The 27,491-nt window shown below is 46.9% G+C and overlaps 1 protein-coding gene across 3 annotated transcripts in view; it reads right to left on the reverse strand.

Annotated features, from left to right (window-relative positions):
• Positions 1-12,382: 12,382 nt before the first annotated feature.
• Ltbp2 (latent transforming growth factor beta binding protein 2) overlaps positions 12,383-27,491 on the reverse strand; it is a 95,705-nt gene continuing 80,596 nt past the window's right edge. The window contains exons 19-36 of one of the 3 annotated variants that reach the window (XM_048362122.1): positions 26,476-26,595; positions 25,374-25,496; positions 25,019-25,144; positions 24,466-24,591; positions 23,349-23,471; positions 23,143-23,268; positions 22,575-22,697; positions 21,574-21,705; positions 21,196-21,321; positions 20,482-20,625; positions 19,503-19,694; positions 18,942-19,025; positions 18,165-18,293; positions 17,719-17,856; positions 17,474-17,641; positions 16,915-17,223; positions 13,749-13,898; positions 12,383-13,472 (exon numbers count right to left, since the gene is read on the reverse strand). In XM_048362122.1, coding sequence (XP_048218079.1) covers positions 13,327-13,472; positions 13,749-13,898; positions 16,915-17,223; positions 17,474-17,641; positions 17,719-17,856; positions 18,165-18,293; positions 18,942-19,025; positions 19,503-19,694; positions 20,482-20,625; positions 21,196-21,321; positions 21,574-21,705; positions 22,575-22,697; positions 23,143-23,268; positions 23,349-23,471; positions 24,466-24,591; positions 25,019-25,144; positions 25,374-25,496; positions 26,476-26,595 — 2,585 coding nt within the window. In that variant the 3' untranslated portion in view covers positions 12,383-13,326. Of the gene's footprint in view, positions 13,473-13,748; positions 13,902-16,914; positions 17,224-17,473; positions 17,642-17,718; positions 17,857-18,164; positions 18,294-18,941; positions 19,026-19,502; positions 19,695-20,481; positions 20,626-21,195; positions 21,322-21,573; positions 21,706-22,574; positions 22,698-23,142; positions 23,269-23,348; positions 23,472-24,465; positions 24,592-25,018; positions 25,145-25,373; positions 25,497-26,475; positions 26,596-27,491 lie in introns of all 3 variants that reach the window. The other 2 variants (XM_048362121.1, XM_048362120.1) reach the window with 2 other exon arrangements.

Genomic DNA, 27,491 nt, shown 5'->3' on the forward strand with positions numbered 1-27,491 from the left:
AAAAAAAAAAAAAGTAGGGTACCCCGTTAAATTTGAATTTTGGTTAAACAAATGTTAGTGTGTTATTTAATGTGTGTTTCCCCCTGGTCTTAGGGCTTGAACTCAGGGCCTAGGTTTTGTCCCTGAGCCTCTCTATGCTCAAGGCTAGCACTCTACTATTTGAGCCACAGCACCACTTCTGGCTTTTTCTGTTTATGTGGTGCTGAGGAATCAAACCCAAGGCTTCATGCATACTAGGCAAGCACTCTACCAGTAAGTCACAGTCTCAGCCCCTATTTAATGTTTTTAAGTATGTCTTATACTATGTATGCCCCTTAGACATATATTTATTTGCCAAATCTAGCAATTCCTTTATTTTTATTTATTTATTTTACAGTATTGGAGATTGTTGAACTAGCCAGTTCTGGGGCTTGAACTCAGGGCCTGAGCATTGTCTTGGCTTTTTGCTCAATGCTAGCACTTTATCACTTGAGACACAGTGCCACTTCTGGCCTTTTCTGTTTATGTAGTGCTGAGGAATTGAACCCAGGGCTACACATATATGTTGTAAGCACTCTACCACTACGCCATATTCCCAGCCCCTCAAAATATTTTTTAAATGACAAAATTTTAGGGCAGTTGTTTGGATATAGCAGTTAAGTTGGCCATACTAATAGTCTTGGGGTCCCAGGACTATATAGACAAGTTAAAAAAAATCCACACTACCATCACAATAAATGACTAATATTTAGGAACCCACAACCAGTTGATTCTGTAAAAGTTATTGGTTAGATCTGTGTTTGGGAGCTTGAAAGTTTGTTACAGCAAAATCTTGTATTTCTTGACTGGGTAGGATTTAAGGACACATAAGAAAATCTGCCATTAAAATAGAAATAGCCAGGCACTGGTGGCTCACGCCTGTAATCCTAGCTACTGGGAAAGCTGAGATTTGAGGACTGTGGTTTGAAGCCAGCCCAGGGAGAAAAGTCCCTGTGAGACTCTTAACCTCCAATTAACCACTCAAAAGGCAGAAGTGGTGCTGTGGCTCAAAGTGGTAGAGTGCTAACCTTGAGCAAAAAGAGCTCAGGGACAGCACCCAGGATTCGAGTCAAGCCCCACTGCAGACACACACACACATACACCACACACACACACAGAAAGAGAGAGAAGAAATTATCTAAGGGAAATATAACAGTTACAGCTGTTGAAAATCTAGAATTTAGAGGAAACAAATTTACCATGTGGTCAGAAGAAAGAAGGAAGGAGCCTCTCATAAACCTGAGCAGATTCCTAACTCCCTTGGAAGAAGGCAGAAAGCAGTATACCAATGAAACAATTGTTTACACTGATTACTAGAACAGTCAAAAGTTGTTGCCTTTATCTGGCCCTAATAAAACCTCTAGATCAGACTGAGGGACTTCCATTGTCTTTTTTTTTTTTTTTGCCAGTCCTGGGCCTTGGACTCAGGGCCTGAGCACCGTCCCTGGCTTCTTCTTGCTCAAGGCTAGCACTCCGCCACTTGAGCCACAGCGCCGCTTCTGGCCGTTTTCTGTATATGTGGTGCTGGGGAATCGAACCTAGGGCCTCGTGTATCCGAGGCAGGCACTCTTGCCACTAGGCTATATCCCCAGCCCCACTTCCATTGTCTTGAAAAAGAGAAATGTTCATCCATATAACCTTCGTTGAGATCTGGAGAGCCTCTTTTCAAAGTTAGCCTGGACAGAAATGTCTGAGAGTCTCCATTTCCAATTAACCAGCAAGATGCCAGATTGTCCTGAGTGCTAGCTGAACAAGCAAGCAGTAAAACCCTGAGTACTGGCCAAGAAAAGGAGAGATTTTGCTACATTTTAAATAGAACCCATTCTTCCAGAGTTTTTTTTTTTTTTTGTCAGTCCTGGAGCTTGAACTCAGGGCCTGAGCACTGTCTTTGGCTTCTTGTTACTCAAGGCTAGCACTCTACCACTTGAGCCAGAGTGCCACTTCCAGCCTTTTCTATATATGTGGTGCTGAGGAATCAAACCCAGGGCTTCATGTACACGAGGCAAGCACTCTACCACTAGGCCATATTCCCAGCCCCTCCAGAGTATTTTTTTAATTTGTTTTTGTTGCCAGTCCTGGGGCGTGGACTCAGGGCCTGAGCACTGCCTCTGGCCTTTTTTTTGCTCAAGGATAGCACTCTACCATTTGAGCCACAGCACCACTTCCGGCTTTTTTCTATATATGTGGTGCTGAGGAATTGAACCCAGGGCCTCATGTATACGAGGAAGCACTCTTGCCACTAGGCCATATCCCCAGCCCCAGAGTATTTTTTATAAGGTATTTATTGTTTTGTGGCAATGTACCCAGGGTGGATTCATGCTTCCTAGATATGCACTTGATCACTTGATCTGTGCTCCCAGTCCCTTTTCCAGAATATTTTTTTTATGGGTTATCTATTGAGTTGGTGGTTATAAGACTCCTAGGCCAAACGGAATGGCATTTGTTGCTCAATGAATACTCCCTTATACAGTAATGGTCAACTAGGTTGAAACAAGATATTTTAGAATGCAGAAGCCTGTATGTATACCTAGTTATTGGGAGAATTGAAATTCATTTTAGAAAAAGGCAGATTGTGGAGAAATTACCTTCACACAGAACATGGCATGGGAAAATTGGATTGACAGCAAGAATTATCTACCAGAGGGGATGATTTAAGAACACAGTATGGGGGAATGACATGGGTAAGATGACTGAGCTAGTTGGTTGGACCAAACATGATAGAATTTGGATCCTTTACAGACCCATTCTGAACAGCTGCGTCTTTCCTGAAGTCCATAAAAGCAGGCAGGCATTTTCATATTTACTCACTAATGTCCACGAATTTAGGAAAACATTATTTGGCTTTTTAGCTCAAGAATGGTATTCTACCACTTGAGAGGCACATCTCCACTTCTGGTTTTTGGGGTGTTGTTTTGTTTTTTTTTTTTTTTGTTTTTTTTTTTTTTGTTTTTTGTTTTTAATTTTTATTTTTTTTTTATTATCAATTGAACATAAATTTTTTTTTTTTTACAAGGTGCTGTGCAAAGAGGGTGCAGTTACATAGTAGGGCATTGTGTACATTTCTTGTGATATCTTACAACCTGTTTTCCCATCCCTTGTCTAGGTCAGGTAGACCCATATGCAGTATACAATGTATCAAGCACATATACAGTGTTCACAGACTTGGTCTCTACTGTCTCTCCATCTCCCTTTGTTAACAGTCATATATCAGGGAGATCATGCCCCTTTGTTTTCTGTGTTCTAGGCTTGTCTCACTCAACATTATTTGTTCGAGTTCTGACCATTTCCCTGCAAATAACAATATTTCACCATTCCTAATCGCTATGTAGTATTCCATTGTGTATAAGTACCATATTTTTTGGATCCATTCATCTGTGGAGGGGCATCTGGGTTGTTTCCAAATTTTGGCTATTGTGAATTGTGCTGCGATAAACATGGAAGTACAAATGTCCTTTTGATATCTTGGGTTTTGCTGTTTAGGATAGATGCCTAGGAGTGGTATGGCTGGGTCATAGGGTAGGTCTATATTGAGCTTTTTGAGAAACCTCCATACTGTTCTCCAAAGTGGCTGTACTAATTTGCACTCCCACCAACAATGGAGAAGGGTTCCTCTTTCCCCACAGCCCCTCCAGCATTTGTTGTTTCCTGAGTTCAGAGTATAGGCCATTCTAACTGGGGTGAGGTGGTATCTCAGGGTTGTTTTTATTTGCATTTCCTTTACTAGCAGGGATGTTGAGCATTTCCTCATGTGTTTCTTTGCCATTTTTATATCTTCTCTTGTGAAGTCTCTCTTTAGCTCTTTTGCCCATTTCCTAATAGGTTTATTGGGCTTGGAGGGGCTTAGTTTTTTGAGTTCTCTGTAGATGACAGATATCAGGCCTTTGTCTGTTGCTGTGCTGGTAAATATCCTTTCCCATATCGTTGGCTGTCTTTCTATTTTGGTGGCTATGACCTTAGCTGTGCAGAAACTTTTTAATTTGTAGTAGTCCCATTTGTTGAGTCTTTCCCCTATTTGTTGTGCGCCTGGGACTCTATTCAGGAAGTTCCTTCCTGTGCCTATAAGTTCTAGTGTCTTTCCTACTCTGTCCTTCAGTAGTTTCAAGGATTCAGGTCTGATGTTGAGGTCCTTGATCCATTTTGAGTTGATCTTGGTGCATGGTGATAGGCTTGGGTCTACTTTGAGTTTTCTGCATATGGCTGCCCAGTTCTCCCAGCACCAGTAGTTGAAGAGGCTATGTTTATTCCATTGTATGTCTTTAGCTCCTTTGTCGAATATCAGTTGGCTGTAAGAGTGCGGTTTTATTTCTGGGTCTTCAATTCTAATCCACTGGTCTTCCGATCTGTTTTTATACCAATACCATGCTGTTTTTGTTATGATGGCCTTGTAGTAGAGCTTGAAGTCTGGTATGGTGATACCTCCTGCACTATGTTTTTTGCCTAGAATTGCTTTGGCTATTCTAGGTTTTTTGCTGTTCCATATGAACTTATGGATTGGTTTCTCTATTTCAGTGAAGAATGTGGCTGGGATTTTGATAGGTATTGCATTGAATTTGTATAACAATTTGGGCAGTATGGCCATTTTCACTATATTGATTCTGCCTACCCATGAGCATGGGAGGTCTTTCCATCTCCTTGTGTCTTCTTTGATTTCCCTTATTAGATTTTTGTAGTTTTCATTGAATAGGTCCGTCACGTCCTTGGTTAAGTTGATCCCTAGGTACTTTATTCTTTTTTTGGCTACTGTAAATGGAATCGTTTCCATAATTTCCTTTTCTGTTTGTCTATTGCTGGTGTACAGAAAAGCTGCTGACTTTTGTGGATTGATTTTGTATCCTGCTACTTTGCCAAATTGGTTTATTAGATGTAGGAGTTTGGGTACTGAGTTTTTTGGGTCCTTGAGATATAAGATCATGTCGTCTGCGAATAGGGATAACTTGATTTCTTCCTTGCCGATGTGGATCCCTTTGATATCCTCCTCTTGCCTTATTGCTATGGCTAGGGATTCCAGTACTATGTTGAACAGAAGTGGGGAGAGTGGGCATCCTTGTCTTGTTCCTGTGTTTAGGGGGAATGATTTAAGTTTCTCTCCATTTAATATGATATTAGCAGTTGGTCTGTTGTATATGGCTTTTATTGTTTTGAGGAATGTTCCATCTATTCCTGTTCTCTCCAAAGCTTTTAATAGGTATGGATGTTGTATTTTGTCAAAGGCTTTTTGGGCATCGACTGAGATAACAATGTGATTCTTGATTTTAGTTCTGTTTATGTGGTGAATTACATTGATTGATTTACGGATGTTGAACCATCCTTGTGACTGAGGGATGAAGCCTACTTGGTCATGATGTATGATATTCTTGATCACTTTCTGGATCCTGTTAGCTAATATTTTATTGAGGAGCTTTGCATCTGTGTTCATTAGTGATATTGGTCTGTAGTTCTCTTTTTTTGTTGGATCTTTGCCTGGTTTGGGGATGAGTATGATATTAGCTTCGTAGAATGAGTTCGGGATTTTTCCCTCCGTTTCTATTTCGCGGAAGAGTTTGAGGAGTATTGGAATTAGCTCCTCACTAAAGGTTTTGTAGAATTCATTGGTGAATCCATCTGGGCCTGGGCTTTTCTTAGTAGGGAGGTTCTTGATTACCTCCTGTATCTCACCGTAAGTTATTGGTTTATTTAGTTGATTTATTTCTTCTTGGTTCAGTTTGGGTAGTTTGTACTTCTCTAAGAATTGATCCATTTCTGTAAAATTATTGTTTTTTGTTGAGTAGAGGTTTTGGAAATAGCTCCTTATGATTGTTTGAATATCGTGTGTATTTGTTGTAATTTTTCCTGTGGAGTCCCTGATTTTACGTATATGAGTCTCTTCTCTTCTTTTTTTTGTGAGTCTTGCAAGGGGTCTGTCAATTTTGTTTATTTTCTCAAAGAACCAGCTTTTAGTCTTATTTATTTGTTGAATGGTCTTTCTATTTTCAATCAGATTTATCTCTTCTTTAATCTTTGTAATCTCTCCCCTCCTAGTCGTTTTAGATTCTGTCATTTCTTGTTTCTCCAGTTGTTTTAGTTTCATCGTGAGGGTATTCACCTGCTCTGCTTCCATTCTTTTAATGTGGGTACTGAGTGCAATGATCTTGCCCCTCAGTACTGCCTTAGCTGTGTCCCATAGGTTTCTTTGTGATGTGTTTTCTTTGTCATTGTGGCTTATGAATTCGTTGATTTCATCTTTAATTTGATCTGTGGCCCAAGTGTTGGATAGCAGCGTGGGGTTTAGCCTCCAAGAGTGTGTATAGGCTCTGTGGTATCCTTTGTTGTTGAGGGTTACCTTTAATCCACTGTGATCAGATATAATACATGGGATGATGTCAATTCTTTTGTATTTGCTGAGGTTCTTTGTGTGGGCTATGACGTGGTCTATTTTGGAATATGATCCATGGGCTGCTGAAAAGAAGGTGTATTGGGTCTCTGTAGGGTGGAAGGTTCTATATAGGTCTGTTAGATCCATTTGGGCAATGGTGTTATTTAGGTCCTCAGCTCCCTTACTAATCCTCTGGGTGTTGGATCTGTCTCTTGGAGAGAGAGGAGTATTAAAGTCACCCACTATGATTGTGTTTGCATCTATCTTGCTCTGTAATTCTGTGAGAATTTGCTTGACATATGTCGGGCCTCTTTTGTTCGGTGAGTATACATTTATCACCGTGATGTCTTGATTCTGGATTTTTCCTTGTATCAATATGTAGTGTCCTTCTTTGTCTTTTTGAGTGGACTTTAAAGAGAAATCCAGCTTGTCTGAGATCAGGATGGCTACACCTGCCGTTTTGGTGGGTGCATTTGCTTGGTAGATCTTGCTCCATCCTTTCATTCGAAGCCTGTTTTTGTCCCTTGCTGTAAGGTGGGTCTCTTGTAGACAACAGATGTCAACTTTTTGCTTGCGGATCCATTCTGCCAGTCTGCTCCTCTTGATCGGGGAGTTTAAGCCATTTATATTTAAAGAGATCAAGGATAAGGGTGTTTTTTCTCCTTCCATTTTCTTGTTGGGCTGTTTTTTCCTGTTGTTTTTTTTTTTTCTTCTTGTCTTTAGTGAGCTTGTGTTTCTGCTGGACTTTGGCTATTGAAGTTTCTTTCTGAATCTGTCTGTGTGTCTTTTACGATCTCTGTTGGGTGGGCTTCCCCTCTTAATATTCGCTGTAGGGCTGGTTTTTTATTCACATACTCCTTTAGCTCCTCTTTGGTGTGGAAAGATCTGGTTCTCCCTTCGAATGTGAACTCCAGTTTCGCTGGATATTTGATCCGAGGTTGTAAATTGTTATTCTGAAGTACTTGGATGGTGTTCTTCCACTCACTTCGAGCTTGGTAAGTTTGTGTGGATAAGTCGGATGTTATTCGAATCCTCTTCCCATTGAAAAAAGTTTCCTTCTTCGCTTTGGCTGAATTCAGAATTTGCTCTTTAATCTTGAGGTCTGTAGTCTTGAATATTATGTGCCTTGGGGTGGTTTTCCTGGGGTCTGGCCTGCCAGGTGTCCTATAGGCTTCGGTTACCTGGATGGGGTCCCCTGTGAGATTGGGGAAGTTTTCTGCAATAACTTTATTGAGAACATGATTAAGCCCTCTGCTCTGATATTCGGCTCCTTCTTCTATTCCAATTATACGCAGATTATATCTCTTGTCTTTGTCCATTAGTTCCTGGAGTAATCTTCCCTGAAGCTTCACCTTTTCTTGGAGTGTGGTCATTTTCTGGTTGTTGTCAGCTGCTTCATCGTCCAGGCGAGAGATTCTGGATTCCATATGGTCCACTCTTTGTGTTATGGTTTCAATTGCGGAGTTTATGGATGTCAGAGAGCTATTCATGGTTGTCATATCAGCTCTGATCGTGGAAATTTCTTCCTTTAAAGAGTTGTATTTTAAATCTATTTTTTCATGCATTTCAATTCTCAGGGTGTGGAGATTTTCTTTAAAGGCGGCTTGCATTATATCCATTTTTGCTTCCATTTCTTTAAACGAGGCTTGCATTGTATCCAGTTTTGCTTCCATTTCTTTCTTGGCTTCCTGGGTGTCCTTCCAGATTTCCGCTCTAAACTCCTGGAATTGTTTTCTGATTTCATTTCTGACGGTTTCGATCATTCCTGTTAACATGTCCTCATTTGCTTTTTTATTCTCCATCTCCTCTCCAGTCGTGCTGCTTTTTGGAGCTGGCGAGTTGGCTTGTCCTTTGATGAACTGAGTTATGTTTCTTTGTGATTTGCGCATCTGGAAGTCTGTGTAGTTCTTCCCTCCCTTCTGTGTAGGCGTGTCTGCATCAGCAGGTGCTGTCGCTGTGGCCCCGCCCACCAGTGCAGGGCACGCCTATCAGAGCGGGCGCTTTCGCCGGGGCCCCGCCCTCCTGTGCACTGTGAGTCCCCTACAACAGGCACTTAAGTGGGGTCTGCCTCCCAGAGCGAGCCCTGGGTTGTTGGGTTGTGCTTGCGCCCTCCCGCGAGTCCGTTGGGGGGGGAAGCAGTATGTGTGGGGCCCAGTGGGATCGACTGTCCGGGTGTGGCTTGGCACCCTCAGACCTCGCCTCCGCTTCGAGGAGGGGGAACGAGATCAGGCTCAGGTGACCCTGCTGGGCTGGTATTGCCCACCAGCGCCTGTGATTTTAGTTGTAAGAGTCCGCAAGGTCTAGGCGCCTCGGGTGGGGCTTGCCCTGCCGGCCGTCCCTGGCCCCTGTTGGGAAGGGGACGGGGCCGGTTCTGCCAGTTCAGGAACCTTTGGGGGCTTGGGGCTGTTCCGCCCTTCCCCTGCTAGACTGGCTTCCCAGTGCCTGCTGGGAGCTTCCCGCCTGATTTGGGGAATCTTTGTTCCCACGGGAGTGGGGAGGGGGAGGGAGGGAGATATATCGTCTTTGTCGGGCTTGGGTCTCCCGTTGGGGGAAGGGATTATGGGGGACTCACTTTTGCTGCTTTGTGTGCGTGTCCCGCACCGCCGTTGGCCCTTCAGGGGTTGGCGAAGTGTCGTGGTGGCTCCCCCGTTCCCTCTTTCTGCCGCGCTGGGTTCCCTTGTCCGAATCCGGTGTGGACCCGAACTTCTCGTCGCTGCTGGGTGTGTCTTGGTCCGCACCCTGCTTTGTGTCCGTGGGGTCTCCCGCTATATGGATTCTGCGCTCCTGGCAACCTGTCTGCCGATCGCCGGGTTTCCCTTTCCCAGCCTGACCCTGTTTGGGCCAGGGCCGGCTGGTGGGGGGAGGGTGCCCCGATTAATCTCCGGCTCCGTGTAGGTTTTCGGTTCTTCTTTTTTGCTCCTTTTTGTTTTCCTGCGTTTCTCCACTGCTTCTGGATGCTGGTTTTGCTGGGTTCTTGGTGGAGTGTTGGGTGTTGGAGTTCCCAGCTCGCTATTCAGTTGGTGCGAGTCGGGGTGCCTCCCTATTGTCTCGGCGCCATCTTTCCGAAAAAATCTGTTGTTTTGTTTTTGCCTGTTAACTGGAGATAAGACTTAATGATTTGTCTGCCTCATCTGGCTTTAGACTGAGATCCTCAGATCTCAGCCTCCTGAGCAGCTAGAATTACAGGTATGAGTCCCTGACACTAGCTCTTCCTTCCTTTTTTTTTTTTTTTTTTTTTTTGCCAGTCCTAGAGCTTGAACTCAGGGCCTAAGCACTGTCCCTGGCTTCTTTTTGCTCAAGGCTAGCACTCTACCACTTGAGCCACAGTGCCTCTTCTGGCCTTTTCTATGTATGTGGTGCTGAGGAATTGAACCCAGGGCTTCATGTATGTATATAAGGCAAGTACTCTACCACTAGGCCATATTTCCAGCCCAAGCTAGTATCAGCTCTTCATTTAACTTTTTATGCAAGCCAGTACCTGGACATTACACCTGATTTTGTTTTTGTTTTAGTTTTTGTATTGGAGGTCAAACCCATGCACTATACCCAAACTTTTCTTTAGCAAAAACCATACTAAAAGAACCTAAGAAGACAAAGTAACCTTGTTCTGCTTCATGTTGATGGTTCTAAGAGGAGGATGTCTTGGTTTTTAAAGAATTTATACCAAAGATGTAATTCCGTATAATATGAAATAAAATTAATGTAAAACTCTTCATTTTAGCATTATTAGCAGAAGATAATTGGCAATGGAAATATGTATACTGAAGAACTGGTTAAGTATAATCCATTTAACAGAATAGTACATAGCTATAAAATAGAATGAGACAAGTTTTTTTTATTATTATTATTTGTTTCTGAGATAATGTCTTGTTAGGTAGCCCAAGCTGGACTTGAACTCAAGATCCTACTTTGTTTCCCAAATGTTAAGATTACAGGTCTGCAGCACCAAACTGCCTATGAGACAGTTTCTTTTTATGGAAAAGCAAAGTGCAAAACTGGCCTGCATAAAATTTTAAATAAAAAGGGGTTGGGAATATGGCCTAGTGGTAAAGTGCTCGCCTCTTATACATGAAGCCCTAGGTTCGATTCCTCAGCACCACATATATTGAAAAAAGCCGGAAGTGGTGCTGTGGCCCAAGAGGTAGAGTGCTAGCCTTGAGCAAAAAGAAGCCAGGGACAGTGCTCAGACCCTGAGTCCAAGGCCCAGGACTGGCAACAAAAACAAAACAAAAAAATTCAATAAAGAGCTGAACACCATGTATGGTATGTCATTTGTGTTTTTAATGAAAGGAAATACGTGTTTGTCCATCCAGTATGTCTATATGGATGAAGAGAAAGGTAAGCGTGTGTGGTGGGGAGACAAGAGGGAACAGCATCTATGTTGGGGAATCATGTAAGTAATTCTCAGGATGGCGGAGTGTCAAGGATGTGGTTAACAGATACCACTTTCCTCTTTAGATAAATCGTGAATGTTACAGTAATTATACAACCTCTTCTTGGATATCAAGGTATGTAGAGAGTTTTGTTTCTATAGTAAGTATTTTTAATCTTTTGCTATTGCTAATAATGCTTTAATACATAACCTCTTACCTATGTCATTTCACATTTAGTGAGAATATATCTAAGATGAAGTTCCTAGAAGTGGGTGTAAGAGTTTGGTGCTGTTGTAATTTTGGAAGACATTGCTATATTTTTTTCTTGAGAGGTTGTACCAGTTTGTACTCTCATCAGCTATCATGAGAGTGTCTATTTCCAAGTTTGTATTTTTTATTTTGTATATGTGGTACTAGCATCAAACTGGGGACTTTGTGTTAGGCCAGTACTCTACTACTTAGCTACACCCAACTCTGTTTTATGAAATAAGGTCTCGCTGTGTAGGCCCAGGCTGGCCTAGTATTGTGAATCCTGCCTCTGCCTCTTAAGTGCTAACAAGTATATGCCTAATAAGTTGCTTTCCTTCCCCTACCTTTAGCCCTCCTTCCCTCCCCTCAGCCCTGGGGCTTGAGTTCTGAGCTTGGTCACTCTCCCTAAGCTTTCCAGGTTAACCTTCTATCAGTTGAGCCACAGCACCACTTTTGACTTTTTCTGTTTATGTAGTACTGAGGAATCGAACTCAGGGTCTCATGCATGCTAGGCAAGCACTCTACCACTAAGCTGAATTCCCAGCCCACTTCCAGCTTTTTGTGGTTGACTGGAGATCAGAGTCTCATGGACTTTCCTGGGTGGGCTGGCTTCCAACCGTGATCCTCAGATCTCAGCCTCCTGAGTAGTGGGGATTACAGGCATGAGCCACTGGCACCCAGCTACGAGTTGCATTTTTAAAAATTATGAATAAAAGAATATTTTCATAAGTTTAAGAATCATTTATTTTTATCCACTAAAAATCTCAACTACTATAGTGACCTAGAGCAAATCACTTAAGCTTTCTGTGTCTAAATCTCCTAACATGTAAATTGGGAATAAAAATAAATTGGGATGATTAAATATAATGTATGTATAGCATTCAACACGGTTCCTGGCATGTGGGAAGTATTTAATAGTTATATGATGGCTGACAACCAGAGCAGCAGGTAGGACAAATCAGATTAAATTAAGAAAGTAGTGTTCATCTCCATTATCTTCAGTCACTTGCAGCCTTCTTTTATATTGCCATTCATCAGAGAAATGAGGTCAGAGTTTGCTTTTTAGTAAAGAACCTTTTCCCACGTGAGCACAGTTATAGGCTATTGGCAGAGCTGGCCATGGAGTAGGTACAGTCTCACCTGTAATAGATAGACTTAGCCAGCATTGTAAAGAAATTTGACCTAATAGGAAATAAAAGCCAGAAGAGCCGAAATGCATTTCTCTATTCCATTGTGATTCTGAACTCCAAGTTAGCCTGGGTTGAAGTGAATCCCTTGCTTGGAAACCCAGAGGGTTTCTACTTCCATTTTCTGGAGGGGAGGGGGCGTCTTCTGAGTAGAGAGAAGAACCACATTGGAAATCTGGCTTTCTCTGAGTAAGACCACACTAGAAAACAGACCATTTTATTGTTAGCACACCAGTTTAGCTTTCACAAAGGGAGCCTGGGAGAGAGTTTCCTTTAAGAAGCACGCATTTAATAGAGGGCTTTGGAGATAGGCACTTTATCTTGTAGCAGCCCTTGCTGTTGGTGGCGCACAGGGGCCATCACTAGATGGATTTTGATTATTTACTTACCCAAAGGTACTGAATGCTTTCTTTGAACTTGTAAAAATCCTTGTCTCCCCCTTTCATATCAACTCCCCATATTTTTACATTGCCCTCTTGCTGCTTTCTCAGGCTTTTTATTCTTCATTTGTATCTCTTACATTCAGCAAGCCAATATCAGTCTTGCTCCTCTGAGATAAGGGGATCTTCTGTCCCTCATCGGGGGCCACGTAAGTGGCTGCAGGATGGAGACATGATGGAATCAGAGCCCACGCCAGATAGGTTGGACAGCAGTGATAGTTCTGAGAGGCGATATTGGAATCACCCCCCAAATTCTCCCAAACTCTTTCTCGCTCCACAGATCTCTGAAGGATCATCCCGGGGGGGATGTAGCCTCTCTCGGTTGTGGAATCATCCTGGGTCATGGCTGGAAAGGGGTGTCTGCAGTGCGAGGCCACAGCACCTTGCGTATTTGCACAGCCTGAGGGGATGGATGATGGCTGCCTCTGATAAGCATCTCACAGGAAGGCCAGGCCAGGTGGTGGGCCGGGCTTTGTGGCCAGTGGCTGAAGCATTAGAGCATCTGGTGGTGTCCGAGCCAAGCAAGGGCATGGAGGCAGTGAGGAAGCTCACAGCCAGAAGGGAAAGCACGCAAAGCTGATGGAGCTTGGCTGCAGTGCCCCGGCCTGATGTCATCATGCTGTCTTCCCAGCTAGGAAAGCGTTCTCAAGGCCCCCGCTTGTGGCTGGCGGCCATTTCCAGGTAGCTGCCCACACCGACTCCTCACACTACTCCTTGGCAGCACAGTGTGGAGGGCCTGCCTCAGCCACATAACCTGGGGAGCAGTGGCAGCGGTAGGAACCCTCTGTGTTCTCACAGTGACCATGGGCACAGAGTGCAGCAGGCCCATTCAAGTCCTCACATTCATTCACGTCTAAAAGAAAAGAGAGGAGAGAAAGCTGTAGGGTACCCCAGCCTCTGCCCTGAAAGTGGAACCCGAGTGTGACAGCCACCCCCAACTATGCAATCCAAGGACAGAATGCAAGGGCGGTGACCTCACAGTATGCCCAAGACCACATGCCCATCCTTTCCCAGCCCAGTGTTAGACTTGCTTTGGCTTGCTCACTCACCCCCTGGTTTGACATGGGTAGCCCACTAGGGGGCAGCAGCACATTTCCCATCTCCCTGCTCCTCCGTGTTCTAAGCTTACCCACGCATGCCATGTGGGCTGCGTCCAGCTGGAAGCCCTCAAAGCAGTCGCACGTGTAGCCCTCTTGTACGCGCACACAGCGGCCATTCTCACAGCCGTTCAGGATGCCACACTCCTCTGCCTGAAGCCCTTCAAATGCAACAGGCAGCTCTGCTAGGAGAGAAGTCAGACCGAAAGAGGCTGAAACGTGTGCTCAGATCTCAGTCTCTTCAGTGGGTTGAACACCTCCGTGGATAAGAAAAGGCCATAAAATTCTCGCAGAAAGATGCTAAAATAAAAAGCTATACTCTTGTGTTGTTTTAGATGGCAAGTCTAACGTGGAAAAAGTATACCATATTAAAAATACTTTTTTAAAATTTTTAGTTTTCACTACTGAGATTTGAACTCGGGGCTTTGTGCTTGCTAGACAGGCATTCTACCCCCATTCATCCAAACTTTTTTCCCCCTTTATTTTTAAGGTAGATCTCCTGCTTTTGCCCAGTGCCCAGTGCCACAGTCTTACCTACAGCTTCCAGTGGGATCTACGCATCTATGTAACCAGGATCACAAGTGTCCCCAACCACACCTGGTTTGTTCATTGAGATGGGGGTCATCTCACCAACTTTTTGCCCAGGCTTTCCTTGAACCTCGACCCTCCAAAGCTCTGCCTCTCAAGTAGCTGTATTATTTCAGGTTGGGTCTTTCTGTTTGGGGTGTGTGTGTGTGTGTGTGCATGTGCACACTCATGCACACACACACACACATATGAGTCCTGGGCCTTGAACTCAGGACCTGGGCATTGTCCCTTAGCTTTTTCTACTCAAGACTGGTACTCTCATCACTTGGACTACCCTTCTACTTCTAGGTTTTTGGTGGTTAATTGAGGATAAGAATATCAAGGACCTTTCCTGCTCAAGCTGGCTTTGAGCTGCTATCCTTGGATCTCAGATTCCTGAGTAGCTAGGATTACAGGTGCCCAATTCATTTCAGGGTTTGTCTGTTTGTTTTTTCTTGCCAGTCCTGGGGCTTGAACTCAGGACCTGAGCACTGTCTCTGAACTGTTTTGCTAAAGGCTAGTGTTTGACCACTTGAGCAACAGCTCCACTTCCAGCTTTCTTATTTATTTATTTATTTTTTGGTGCTTAAATATAGATAAGAGTCCCATGGACTTACCTACCTGGGCTTGCTTTGAACCTTGATCCCCAAATCTCAGTGTCCTAAGTAGCTAGAATTATAGGCATGAGCCACCAGTGCCCAGCGTTCAGTTACTTTTGAATTTTTTAAAGTACATTTTACTGTTATTATTAAGGTATTGTACACAGGGGTTATCATTTTATTTATTTATTTATTTTTTCTGCCAGTCCTGGGCCTTGGACTCAGGGCCTGAGCACTGTCCCTGACTTCGTTTTGGTCAAGGCTAGCACTCTGCCACTTGAGCCACAGCACCACTTCTGGCCATTTTCTATATATGTGGTGCTGGGGAATCGAACCCAGAGCTTCATGTATAGAAGGCAAGCACTCTTGCCACTAGGCCATATTCCCAGCCCAGGGGTTACCATTTTATAAGTCAGGTAATGAGTATAATTCTTTCATTAAAATTTGTTTTGTTTTATTTTATTTTGTCGGTTGAAGGACTTGAACCCAGAGCCTGGGCTGTCCCTGAGCTCTTTTGCTCAAGGCTAGTGCTTTTTGAGCCAAAGCTCCACTTTTGGTTTTTGAGTGGTTAATTGGGGATAAAAATCTCATGGGGATTTTTTTTGGGGGGGCCTGGACTGGCTTTGAACTGCAATCTTCAGATCTCAGACTACTGAGTAGCTAGGATTACAGCCACTGGCACCCTGCATGAGTACAGTTCTTTTTAGACAATGTTACTCCTTCCTTTACTTTCCTCCAGTTTCCCCTCCTGTCCCTGCCCACAAGTTCGGTTACATTTTAAGTGTGGCTATTAAATCAAGTAACAGCTCCTTTGAAATACTGATGTTGAACCTACATTTTTCTTTATTTATTTTGGTGGTACTGGGATTTGAACTCAGGTCCTGTTGCTTGCTATGCAGGTACTCTACTGCTGAGCTATGCCTCCAGGCCTACATTTTCATTTTTTGAGACAGGGTCTCACTGTGTAGCCCTGACTCTCCTTGAACTCAGAATCCTCCTGCCTCAAGTCTCCTGAGGGCTAGGATATATAACAAGTGTGTACTACTGTGCCTAGTAAGTGCTATACTTAGTTTATCATGCCAATACTGGGGATTGAATTCCAGACCTCATCATTCGCTTGGCTTTTCTGCTCAAGGCTGGCACTCTACCTACTTAAGCCACACCTTTCCTTCCTGCAAGTGCTATACTTTAAATGAGAGATTAATGAAATAATTTTCCATAATGTCAGGTTTCTGGCCATGAGTATTTCTATATGGTTTTGGGGTTTGGTGTTGAGAGTTGCAACAGAGGGGCCTCATTTGACCAAAGCTTGTACCTGCTGAAATACTATATCTTCTTCTCTTTCTAAACACCCTCTCATCCCCAGAAAAAGACACCAATCAGCATGACAGGTTGGTCTTAATCAGCCCCCAATGGTGGTGGTGAGTCCATGTCAGGGGTGCCATGCTTGATTTCCTCATGAGAACCCAAGACCTAAGTCCTGGGGTCACCACCACTTATGAACTGGGGGTAGGGGTTCCCTGAGCCTTTATCATCAAGGCTGGTGCTTTACTACTGAAGGCACAGCTCACTTCTGATTTTTTGGTGATTAATTGGAGACAAGATTTTCATGGACTTTCTTGCCCAGGCTGGCTTTGAACTGTGCTTCTCAGATCTTCAGATCTCAGCTTTCTGAGTAGCTAGGATTACAGGCATAAGTCACTGGTGCCTGGCCACAGTGAGCTTTTGAAATCACTGTAAATCCTTATTTCACGTTTCAGGTAACAGAATTTGGATGTTGGGTTTTCTTAGAGTAGACTATCTAGCATCCTGCAACCAAACATTCTGCTCTCTTGTGGTCAACTCCCACAAGAACTGGTGAGGTTGAGACAGGGTCCTGTATGTCTGTGTCCCTGTGCTAGTTTATCACAAGGACTGGGTATAGTCTGAGCTAGGCATTTGGAGTTAGTTCTGAGTGACTGTACTGGGCTGACTTGGTCATCTTTCCCCTTCCCCATGCTCACCCTGTTGGCAACATGGCTTCAGTGCCCACCTCTTCCCAAGTTCTGCAACAACATACCTGGATGACTGGCCACGTAGTGGGGCTGGAGCTCAGAAGGCTGCAGAGGAGACTCAAGGACTGGTGTGGTGTCCCCCAGCTGGCTGACCATATTGGGGAAAGGGGGCTCAGCAGCAGTGTCCTCAGGGCCCAGGTAGTTGTAGAAGGGGGCCCCTTCTGGGCCATACAGGCTGTAGTGCAGGTCATCTGGGCCAGGGCCATACTCATAGCCTGGCCGGAAGTGGACCCCAGCCTCCCGCTCCGCCTCAATCCGGGCCACGTTGCACAGCTGAGCATAGACGTCTGTCAGGGAGGAGGGAGAGAGGGATCTGGGCTTCAGCCCCTGTGAGTTACACCTGGCAGGACAATTGCTTGGCCGTCTTCCCCAGGAGAAAGGGAACATGTACAGACTGGTGCCCTCTGGAATTCCTAGTAGCACTTGCAACCCACACCTTGTCCCCAAACAAGAGGGACAGAAGACTGCTCCCCTTTTCCCTTCTAAGGTGATACCTCCCTTTTTGGATTCAGGCCCCACCCTTCAGGTGTGCCTCACCAGAGCTCCTAGGGGGGCACAAGGCACACTGCTGGCTCCAGGCCTCGCCGTCCTGGCAACAGCACTCTGTGTAGGTGGTGCGGTGCCCGTGCAGGGGTTGGCTGCACACATCATTGGTGACTTGTTTCCAGCAGATATCCATGTGGATGTCATGGTCAGGGAGGTCCTCTAGTGGCAGAAGTCAGAGTGAATATGAGCCCTCGCATAAGTCCACGCCATCTGTCGCCCAGGCCCTAGGCCCTCACCTGTGCTGCTGGAGGTGTTCACGCAGCGCTGTCCACTGAGGTCCAGGGTGAGGGGTGGAGTACAGAAGCAGTGGAAGGAGCCCTCCGTGTTCACACACTCACCGTTCTCACAAGTCATGTCCTGGCACTCATTGTGATCTGTGGTGGCAGGAAGGGATGGCTTAGGGCCTAGGTAGCCTGTCCACACATAGTGTTCTTGGAAGGTTTTGGCTTGGTAAGTGGCACCAAGGAAACAGGCACTGTACCTGTGAGTGATTGTGAAGACTTCCCCTCCCCAATTTAGCCCATTCTGGAAGACTCCTCTTGGGGATAACCCCTGATGGTCCAGTGCTTCCCTCACCTCAGACCTGTCTGCTGCAGTGGGCATCCTCCCCAGAAAGAGAGATTCCCAGAAAGAGAGAGGCTGGCTGGCAAGGTTGGAGGGGAGGGGTTTTGTGTGTCCTCACCCTGACACTGTCTATGGGAGGCATCGTAGTGGTAACCAGGATTACACAGGCAGATATAGCCAGGCACTGTGTTGAGGCACCGGCCATTCTGGCAGAGAGCAGGCCCAAACAGCACACACTCATCAGCATCTGCAGAAGGACAGAATGAGGTGAGGAGGAAGGGGAAAACAGCAGGAGGCAGGAAGTACCTATGACCAGGGCTCTCAAACATGACTGTCCTATGTGTTAGATAACTCAGGTTTACCTTGCCTTAGTTTCCTACCGAAAAATGTAGATAATACCACTTAACATCTTATAGTTATCCTTAGGATTAAGAGTCACTAATATGTATAAAGTGGTAAAAATAATACTTAGTACATAGCTAGTGTTCAAGAAAAGCTACTTCTGGGACTAGCTTCAGGAATAAGGGACGAAGAGACTCAGTACCTGAAATGCCACAGTGGGAACATGGGCCTCCCAAAGTTAATGGTTTGATAAATGGCACCAAGGAAATAGGCACAGTACCCTCACTCTGTCCCTGTGCCCACATGTTGGGGGGTGAGGGTACCATAGTTAGTTATGGTGCACCCTGAGGGAACAGGAAATGGAGTGTAGGATACTCCAGGAGAAGTTCCAGCAGAACTCCAGCTAAAACTCTGCAGGGCCACTTCTGGGGCAAAGACAGAAGCCACTGGGGGAGCAGGGCTGGATTCGGGGCTTCTAAGGCCCCACTGGAGGACTCGTCCATGGCCCATACTGGCAAATGGAGTTTGGGGAGGAGGATGTCAACAAGGTTACCTGTGTACATGGTCTGTCCAAATGTCCACGCTCCTTCCACAGGAATGTAGCCTTTACCACTGGGGCAGAGTTCACTGAATTCAACTGTATAGGAAGGCATCCTAGCTCAGACAGGGAAGGCGGTACCTTCTCCCATTCTTGCTTTCTTATTTTATTTTATTTATTCCTTTTTTTTTTTGCCAGTCCTGGGGCTTGAACTCAGGGCCTGAGCACTGTCCCTGGCTTCTTTTTGCTCAAGGCTAGCACTCTACCATTTGAGCCACAGTGCCCCTTTTGGCTTTTTCTATATATATGGTGCTGAGGAATCAAACCCAGGGCTTCATGTATAAGAGGCAAGCACTCTACCACTAGGCCATATTCCCAGCCTGTTTTGTTTATTCTTTTTGAGACATTCTCATTGTATATCCCAGGCTGGGCCTTGGATTTTCAGTCCTCTTGCCTCTGCCTCCCAAGTTCTAAGATGACAGGCATTCACTACCATGCCTTAATCCTTTCCACCTTTTTAAATTGCCATACTGCAGAGCTGACTCTTAAGAGGATCTGGGGCCCTTGAGGCCTTACCTGAGTCCTCAGATGGGCAAAGATCACAGGCATCTCCCCACCTGGCGCCCTGAGTGCAGCAGCACTCAGCTTGTGTGGCGTTCTGGCCCAGGATGCTGGAGCAGGGTGCATCACCATTGTGCCCAGAGTAGCATTCCATGCGGATGGAGCCTGGGGTGTGGTGGTCTGTTGGTGCCTCGGGGTTGCTCTGAGCTGTATATGATAAATGCCCCTGATTATTGTCTTCTGTTCATGGCCCTTAGAGGCACTCAGCCCTTAAATTTATCTTTTAACTTTAACATTTATGTAGGATTGTAGTGTGAAAATGCCGCCTCCTGTGTCATCTCTCTTGGAATTCTCAGCATCTCTACAATGAGTGCTGTTATCATTTCCCGTCTACAAATGGAGAAATTGACTCTGGAGACACTATTAACCCTAATGCCTCTGATGCCAAGCCCCTTCCTTCCCTAGTATATCACTTCCCTTCCTCTCCTGTGGGCTGCCCTCACCCCTGATAGGCGATATAGGTGTCCCTCTGCTTCACAGGGCCCCCAGCCTCCCCCCCTCTACTTCCTTGTTCCTTGCAAGGTCCTCCCCTTGCCTTTTCCCAAGTCAGTGAAGCAGCTGATGCATGGTCAAGCCTGGGATGAGAGACTGAGCCTACCTCTCTGCGGCAGAACAGATACAGTCCTCCCTTACTCTGAAGATGTAACTAGGCCTCAGATGGATTTAAGTTTCCTCTAAGATTCAGTCTAAAGTCTCTGGGGCTCTTAGGTCAGCATTGGAGCTTCCTGGGCCTCTCTGGGCTGTCATAGCCCTACAACTTGGACACTGCCTGGCCTGATGCAAGCCCACTGTGTCCTGGCTCAGACTCCTCAGTCCCCCACATTCCTTTCCTAACCTGAATCTAGTCCCTGGCCCAGTCAGCTCTCACTGGCTGGCTGCCTTTTGTAAGCATCATCAGGAGGGGAGAGGGTTGTGGGAGTTTCTCAGGTCTCACCTCCAGCCACCCGAGGACGGCAGTGGCCTTCTTGTGCATCATACTCCTCTAGGTCACTGGTACAGAGGCACAGGAAGGAGCCCTCCACATTCTCACAGAGCGCAGCCCCACACACAGCCAGCATGAGCTCACACTCGTTCACATCTGCCAGGAGTGAGGACAGGCTTGTGAACAGAAAAGAGGCAGCTCATCCATAGGCCCTGCCTCTCGCTGCATCCCAGCCAGGCAGGTCCGCCTGCCCCAAGAGAACCAAGCTAGGCCTTGGTAGAAAAAGCAAAAGTGGATTTGATTTTGCAGGTAGCACCAATGGACAGAAGATTGTGGAAAGAAGAGAAGAGTTGAAGAAAAGGGTCATGAAAGTAGATAAAGAGTAGTTCTTCCCTAGGCACATTCTCCAAACATTGGGCCTCTTTAGCCCTGAGTTGTGGATGTGTGTGGGGTGCTTTCCTTCATGTACTTGCTCCCTCTGCTGGTGGGACTTTGCCATGACTCAGCCTAGCAGAGGTAGAGAGTTGAAATCTTTCTCTTCCTTACCTACTTTGGGCAGGGGGTGGGGGTGGGGGTGTGCGGGGGTGGAGGGTGGGGGTGGGGGTGGCTATCTTGGAACCACGTGACTAGGAACATTTTGGGAGTTGGGCCACAGGATTTCCGTGGAGGACAGTCAGGATCGGAGGAGGTGAGAGGATCCCAGATCATGGCCCACAGACTTCTTACCAACACAGTCCCAGCCTGACGGTGAGGTCTCGAAGCCCTGATCACAGAGGCAGCGGAAGGAGCCATCCGTGTTGTCACAGAAGCCGTGGCTCCCACACACAGTGTCATTGGCACATTCATCTATGTCTGTGGGGAAGAGAGTGTGTATGATCTCCCGATTGGCTGCAAATACTTATTTACTAGTCAAAACCAGTCAAAAAGCAACTTCAACACAGGACAAGAACGTTCAAATAGTTATATTCCTCTTCAATTTTTCTTAAGTTTGCTATATGGAAAATATGCAAACTTCAAACAATTACACAAACAGTGTCCTCAGAAGAAAACCATTTCTAGCTCAAAACCAGGACAAAACAGCTCTTCCTCCTCCCTTCTACTCACCAATGCAGTCTCCAGTTGGGGCCATGTAAAAGCCAGGCTGGCAGCCCGGAACACAGCGATAGGAGCCAGGGCTGTTCTCACACTTCCAGGTCCCACACACCGAGTCTCCGTAGCCCCCACACTCATCAATATCTGTCCCCAAGGAGAGGAGACAGATGCAGGTAGGTCACTATTTCAGCCCTATCTTGCTGTCATTATAAGGTCATGTCTTTAGTCCCAAATTACTGTGCTCAGTTCAACCCCAGCACCCCAATTCAGGACAGTTTCCTCTGACCCAGCAGGGCTGAGTATCTAGCAAGGGAACTGTGTTATTTAGGAAATACTGAGCTCTTAGCCCTATGGTGGGAACCACACCTGTTCCCACCAGCAGATGACTGTTTCTTTATATGAAATGCATTTATATGAAATGAGCCCTCAAGGACTTATCTGCAAATCTGTCTCCTGTGTTCAGTTTGAAGATTGTCAATAACTGTCTGTCCCAGAAAAAAGGGCACAATGTAGCTGGGCACCAGTAACTCGAGCCTATAATCATGGTTCAAAGTCTGTGAGACTTGTATCTCTAATTAACCACTAAAAAGGCAGGAGTAGAGCTGGGGCTCAAGTGGTAGAGCCTTAGACGAGAGAAAGAAAAAAACAAACCTGTAAGGGTTAGTGCCCAGGCTCTGAATTCAAGCTGCAGTACCAGCATACACACACATAAACAGATATTGAACATACACTGTGTTTAATATATATTGAGTCAAATTGGCCTTCAAAACTAGATTGTGTGTTGTGCTAGTACAAAGGACATAGTTGTCTTTATTTTTTCAGCCTTGGATGGTCCCTGGGCCAGCAGAGGCTCAATGAATAGATTGTCTCTCCTTTGGATGATTAATTTATGAAAGCCCTGTTTCCCAGGAAGCTACAGTTCCTCATTTTAGGGAGCCGAGGCTAGACAGAGGTGGAAGTAGACAGATATGGAGCAGAGCCCTGTACACCCCCCTCCCCCCCGGAGGGCTTACCCACACACTCCCCACTTTCTGGGGCAGGCCGGAAGCCAGTCTGACACAGACAGTTGAAGGAGCCCTCGGTGTTGACACAGTGTCCTCCCAGACAGGGGTCTGCGGCTGCACACTCATCCACATCTAGGACAGAGATGCCTGTCAGCACAGCCAGCCCTGGGTCCTTCGCTGTCAGAGGCCTGTGCAGTTTCCTCTGAAACCCAAGTAGCTCAAAGGAGGGCAGAGAGTGGGACCTGGAGGAGGAAAGGGCTGGACAATCTGAAGGAAGAGTCTAGCCGGAAGCCAGAGGCCGTCCTGTGGGGTGGGCCCACGCTGTCTGGGGGACAAGGGTGACCTCGAGAAGGCTTGGAGAGGATGCATCCTGCACAGACACCTCAGGTCCTGCTGAAGGGCTCTGAGTTTCTCCGAGACTCCCTCAAGTCATTCCTGCCCTCCCACCTTCTTTTTCCTAGTGGCACCATGAGCATTTTGTTTAATGTCAGCACTGGCATACAAATGGAGTCCACTCTAGACATAGCCTCTAGTGTTCTGCTTTGGGTGCCTAGACATGGCCACGCTGGTCACTTACCCTGGCAGCTGGTGCCCTGCTCTGTGCTGGCAAAGCCAGGTGCACAGAGACAGAAGAAGGAGCCGTGGCTGTTGAGGCATTCTCCATGAGGGGCACAGTATTCCTCCCCCACACACTCATCCACATCTGCAGGGGCAAGAAGGCAGAGTGTCTCCTGGCTGTCCCTACCTCCCCAGGGCCATGGTGGGGAGACTTGGACCACTCACCCTCACATATGGTGCCATTGGCCAGATGGAAGCCTGGGGGACAGAGGCACTGGTAGGAGCCTGGTGTGTTCTTGCATTCACCTCCCAGGCAGGTGCCCAGGGAGTCTTTACACTCGTCCACATCTGCAGGACCATACAAGGAGGGAGGCAGCTAGTGGCAGCTTCCAAGGGAGGAGGCCCATGGCGCCATCTTTTCCGTATAGAGCAACACAGCTGGGAGAAGCTGGCAAGGGAGCTCCAGGGAGCAGGATGATGATGGCTCCTTTCATTTTGCCCTGCTCTCCATGGCCTGCATCGCCCAGCAACCCTGGTCTATAGCTAGAGACTTATGTCCCTATGCTGGCTGGAAGGGATCCAGTTTCACTGAGAACTGGGAAAGAAACCAAGGAAGCAGATACAATGAGCCTGAGATGATAACAAAAGCTCTTTTGTAACACTTGTCTTATTCTGTAGCCCAGACTGGGCTCCAATTCACCATCCTCCTGCCTCAGCGTCCTGTGTGCTGGGACTGTAGGCATAAACTATGGTGCCCAGCTGAAACTTGATAAAGTTGCCTACAGGCAGTCTGCTATAGGCTAGAATAGTTCCAGGGCTATTAGTATTAGTATTGTCAGTAGTGTAGCTTGAACTCAGGGCCTGGGTGCTGTCTCTGAGCTCTTTTGCTCAAGGCCAGTGCTCTATTACTTTGAGCCACAGCACCACTTCTGCTTTTCTGGTGGTTAATTGGAGACAAGAGTCACAGAATTTTCTGCCTGGGGTTGGCTTTGAACTGTAATCCTCAGCTCTCAGCCTTGTGAGTAGTGAGGATGACAGCCACCAGCATCTGGCTTCAGGGCTATTCTTGTGAGGCATGCTTGTAATACCAAGGCCCTTCCAGAATCCACACAGTGAGTCTACAGGAAGGCCCAGGAAGCCACATGCTAAACAGTCCACATGCACCTTACAGTCCATGACCCTAAAGTTCATTGTCCCCTCTCCCTACCAGGTCATTCTTCAGTTGCCTTTCTTTCTGACTTTGGTTCAGGAAGGGTGAGAATAGGTGTCCAGCTAGCTGGCCATCCTAGTAGACAGAGGAGTCCTTGTTTCTTCCTGCTCCCACACTAGGGAGTGCTCTTACCTTCACAGCTGTGGCTTAGGGGGCTGGGCTGGTAGCCCCTGTCACAGTCCTTGCAGGAGAAGGAGCCCACGGTGTTAATGCACACTCCTTTGGGGCAGACTCCAGGGAAGGCACACTCATCCAAGTCTGGGCAGAAAGAGACATAGCCAGGGACCGAGGAGGGCTATCCCACCTAAAGAGGCCCTCACAGTAACTCCAGCCCCACCCCCCATCTGAGCTTTGATGACATCCTGAGCCAATAGGAGGAATAGATTCTGGCTATAGGTCTTCTATGCATATATCTCCTCCCTTCAGAAAACTCTGAGTACCTCTACCTCCAGTTCCCCTCTTGACCCTGGGACCTCCTGTTCTTCCTGTCCTTACCTCTAAGCTTGGAGATTATGGAACCAGAAACTCTCTTTGGGGCCAAGTGTCCTTTTAGGGCCCTGTAGCATATCCTGGAGCTCCTTGGGAGTAGCCCAAGGCTGGCGGGGTGTGTGTGGGGGAACTGGTGTTCTTTGGGACCCCAGAAGTCCTGTATTCTGTCTCCTCTTCCCCTGCTCCCTGAGGTTACCTTCACAGGCAGTGCCGTCTTCATTTATCCAGTACCCACTCTCACAGACCATGCAGGTAAAGGACCCTTCAGTGTTGAGGCAGAGGCCCATGGGACACGAGGCCCGGCTGGCACACTCGTCCACATCTGAAATCAGCCAGTGAGTTCTGTGTAGGACTCTGCCAGGCTGGCATGGCACAACAGCAAGAGACTGACAGGTGGGTGAGGAGGGGGAAGTGCAAAGTCTTGGTAGGGCTGTGCTGGGTCAGCATGGGAAGGGATGCGTGACCAGGGTTGGATGTGGGTTGTGTGAAGCGGGTAGGGTGCCATACGCTGGCCTGGCCTGTGGAGGAAGACTGCTTCAGCATCTCTGTACCTTGGCAGCCCTTCTCATCTGGAGTGATCTCATAGCCCAGCTCACAAGAACATCTAAAGGAACCTTCCAGGTTGATGCACCTTCCATGGGCACAGACCCCAGGGGTCAGACACTCGTTCACGTCTGTAAAGAGAAATCCAATATGTCCTGGCCTCCTTTCCCTCATGCAGCCCTTCAAGGCAGACTTAGAGCAACAATGATAAGGCTGGGGAATCACCCTTTAGAAGGGTTGTAGCTCAGTCTGGGGAGGATATGAGCCATGTTCATTATGAGCTCCCCTCATTCCTGTGTAGTAATACTGAGCACACTGTATATATCCTTTAAAAAAAAAAAAAGGAGGGGAGGAGGCAGGTCCTTCAGTCTTAGGACTGGTTTAGTCCATTCAAAGGCACTTGGACCAAGGTGTCCAAGGCCCTTGTGTCCCCTCATTGTGGGTCTGATTCTAGTCTCCTACCTGCCACCAAACCATGTTTCCAGCCCTACAACCAGCTTCAACAGGTGAGCACTCAGTGCAGAGAAAGGCCAGGCCGTGCATGGGTGGCTGTGGCAGTCTCGAGGGCCTGGGAATCATCTGCCCTCTTCAGAGTCTCAATGCATCTATTCAAAGCACAGCCCCTCCTGGCATCTGGATCCTGGGCCCTTCTTCCTGCGGGGGCTGAGGGGAAGAACTGCTCCTCCTTCTGCTAACCCACAGCCTTCTCTGGAGTGAGAAACATAACTACTGTTCAGTGAGTGGCGCTGTTTAGACAGTGCTGTTCTGCAGAAGAGCAGAAGGCCTGGCTGCCAGCTCTTCCTACCACTCAGCCTCTGCTTAAGACCTCAGGCTTCTCACCCCACTCCATAGGAGCCAGCCATTGAAGCTTCTGGAAACTTGGGCTGTAGTTACAGAATGGCTCCCACCCTGGCTGATTCAGAGGGCAGAGCCCTCTAAGTGAACCACACCCATGTCATACCCAGTGTCATCTGGGAACCTAGCTGGATCACAGAGGACAATAACCTGCAAGCCACTTCCCTCTGGCCGCCTCTGTCTCTCCCTGTGTGGGCTCAGCCGGCAGTCCCAAGGCTGAATAGCCCTCTCAGTGCTTTGGCAAGCAGCCCTCACCTATACAGTTCCCATTCTGGCCCCGGTAGCCATTTTCACAGGGCAGGCAAGTGTAGGAGCCAGGGGAGTTGACACATCTCCCTTCAGGGCAGGTAGCAGGGTGACGGCATTCATTGATATCTGTAAAACAACAACCGCTCCTTAGTCATTCCGGAGCTCTGTGACATAGCAATTTTTTTACCCTGCCCTTAGGGTGGGGGTTGGGGAGAAAGATGTCAGTTTTTGCATAAACAAAAATGTAGGAAAAAATGAGAATTGCCCTGTGTTCCTAACTTTACCTCCCACCCACTGGACAAAAGAGAAATGGAAGAACTTAAAAATGAGACTGGTTGACTTCCCGGGTGGGTAGGGTAGGATGTGGTTAGTGGTGGGAGGTCAGAGCTCTGTTTGGTGAGTTGGACTGTCTGGGCTAGGCCTTTGCATCTCCCTTGGTGAATGCCTAATCTTTTATTAACTGTGATCATTACTGGAGTTGGATGTGCTTGGCACTGCAACCAGCTGGACTTTTACCTTAGGCCACAGAGTAGATAACCCAGGGACTATGAAGGCAAAATGAACTATCCTTGCCCCAGGAAACAAGGACGAAGGCCAAGCTCCCAGTTTTGACACAAACCTGTCTTGAGGCTGACACTGGAGGGGTGTCAGACCTTGCCTCTGGCCAAGAGGCCTAGGGACATCAGACAGACAGGATGAGGCTGGCTTGTTGGGGATTCAGCTTGGCCTTGGGGGAAGGGAGATGAGAGCGCTCCAGAGATGCCGTCCTTCCCCCAGCCCTGGGGCAGTGTGGAAGTGAGCCACACCTATCTCCTTCTGGGTCCAGAACCAGAAGGGGTAGCTTTGAGACCATCGCCCACCTTGCGCCAGCGAGCACCGCCAGAGGGCGGTACTATGGGAAGTGACGTTAGCCCATGAGGGAGGTCCTTGGGAGCTGCTTTTGGATGGACAAGCTCGCCAGCCTGTCGCTAGCTCCTGCTCAATCTTTGTCATCATCACTATATTACCGTAAGCCCCTCCTG

Source organism: Perognathus longimembris, chromosome 14 (genome assembly GCF_023159225.1).
Source record: "Perognathus longimembris pacificus isolate PPM17 chromosome 14, ASM2315922v1, whole genome shotgun sequence".
In the NCBI taxonomy this organism is placed as follows: domain Eukaryota; kingdom Metazoa; phylum Chordata; class Mammalia; order Rodentia; family Heteromyidae; genus Perognathus; species Perognathus longimembris.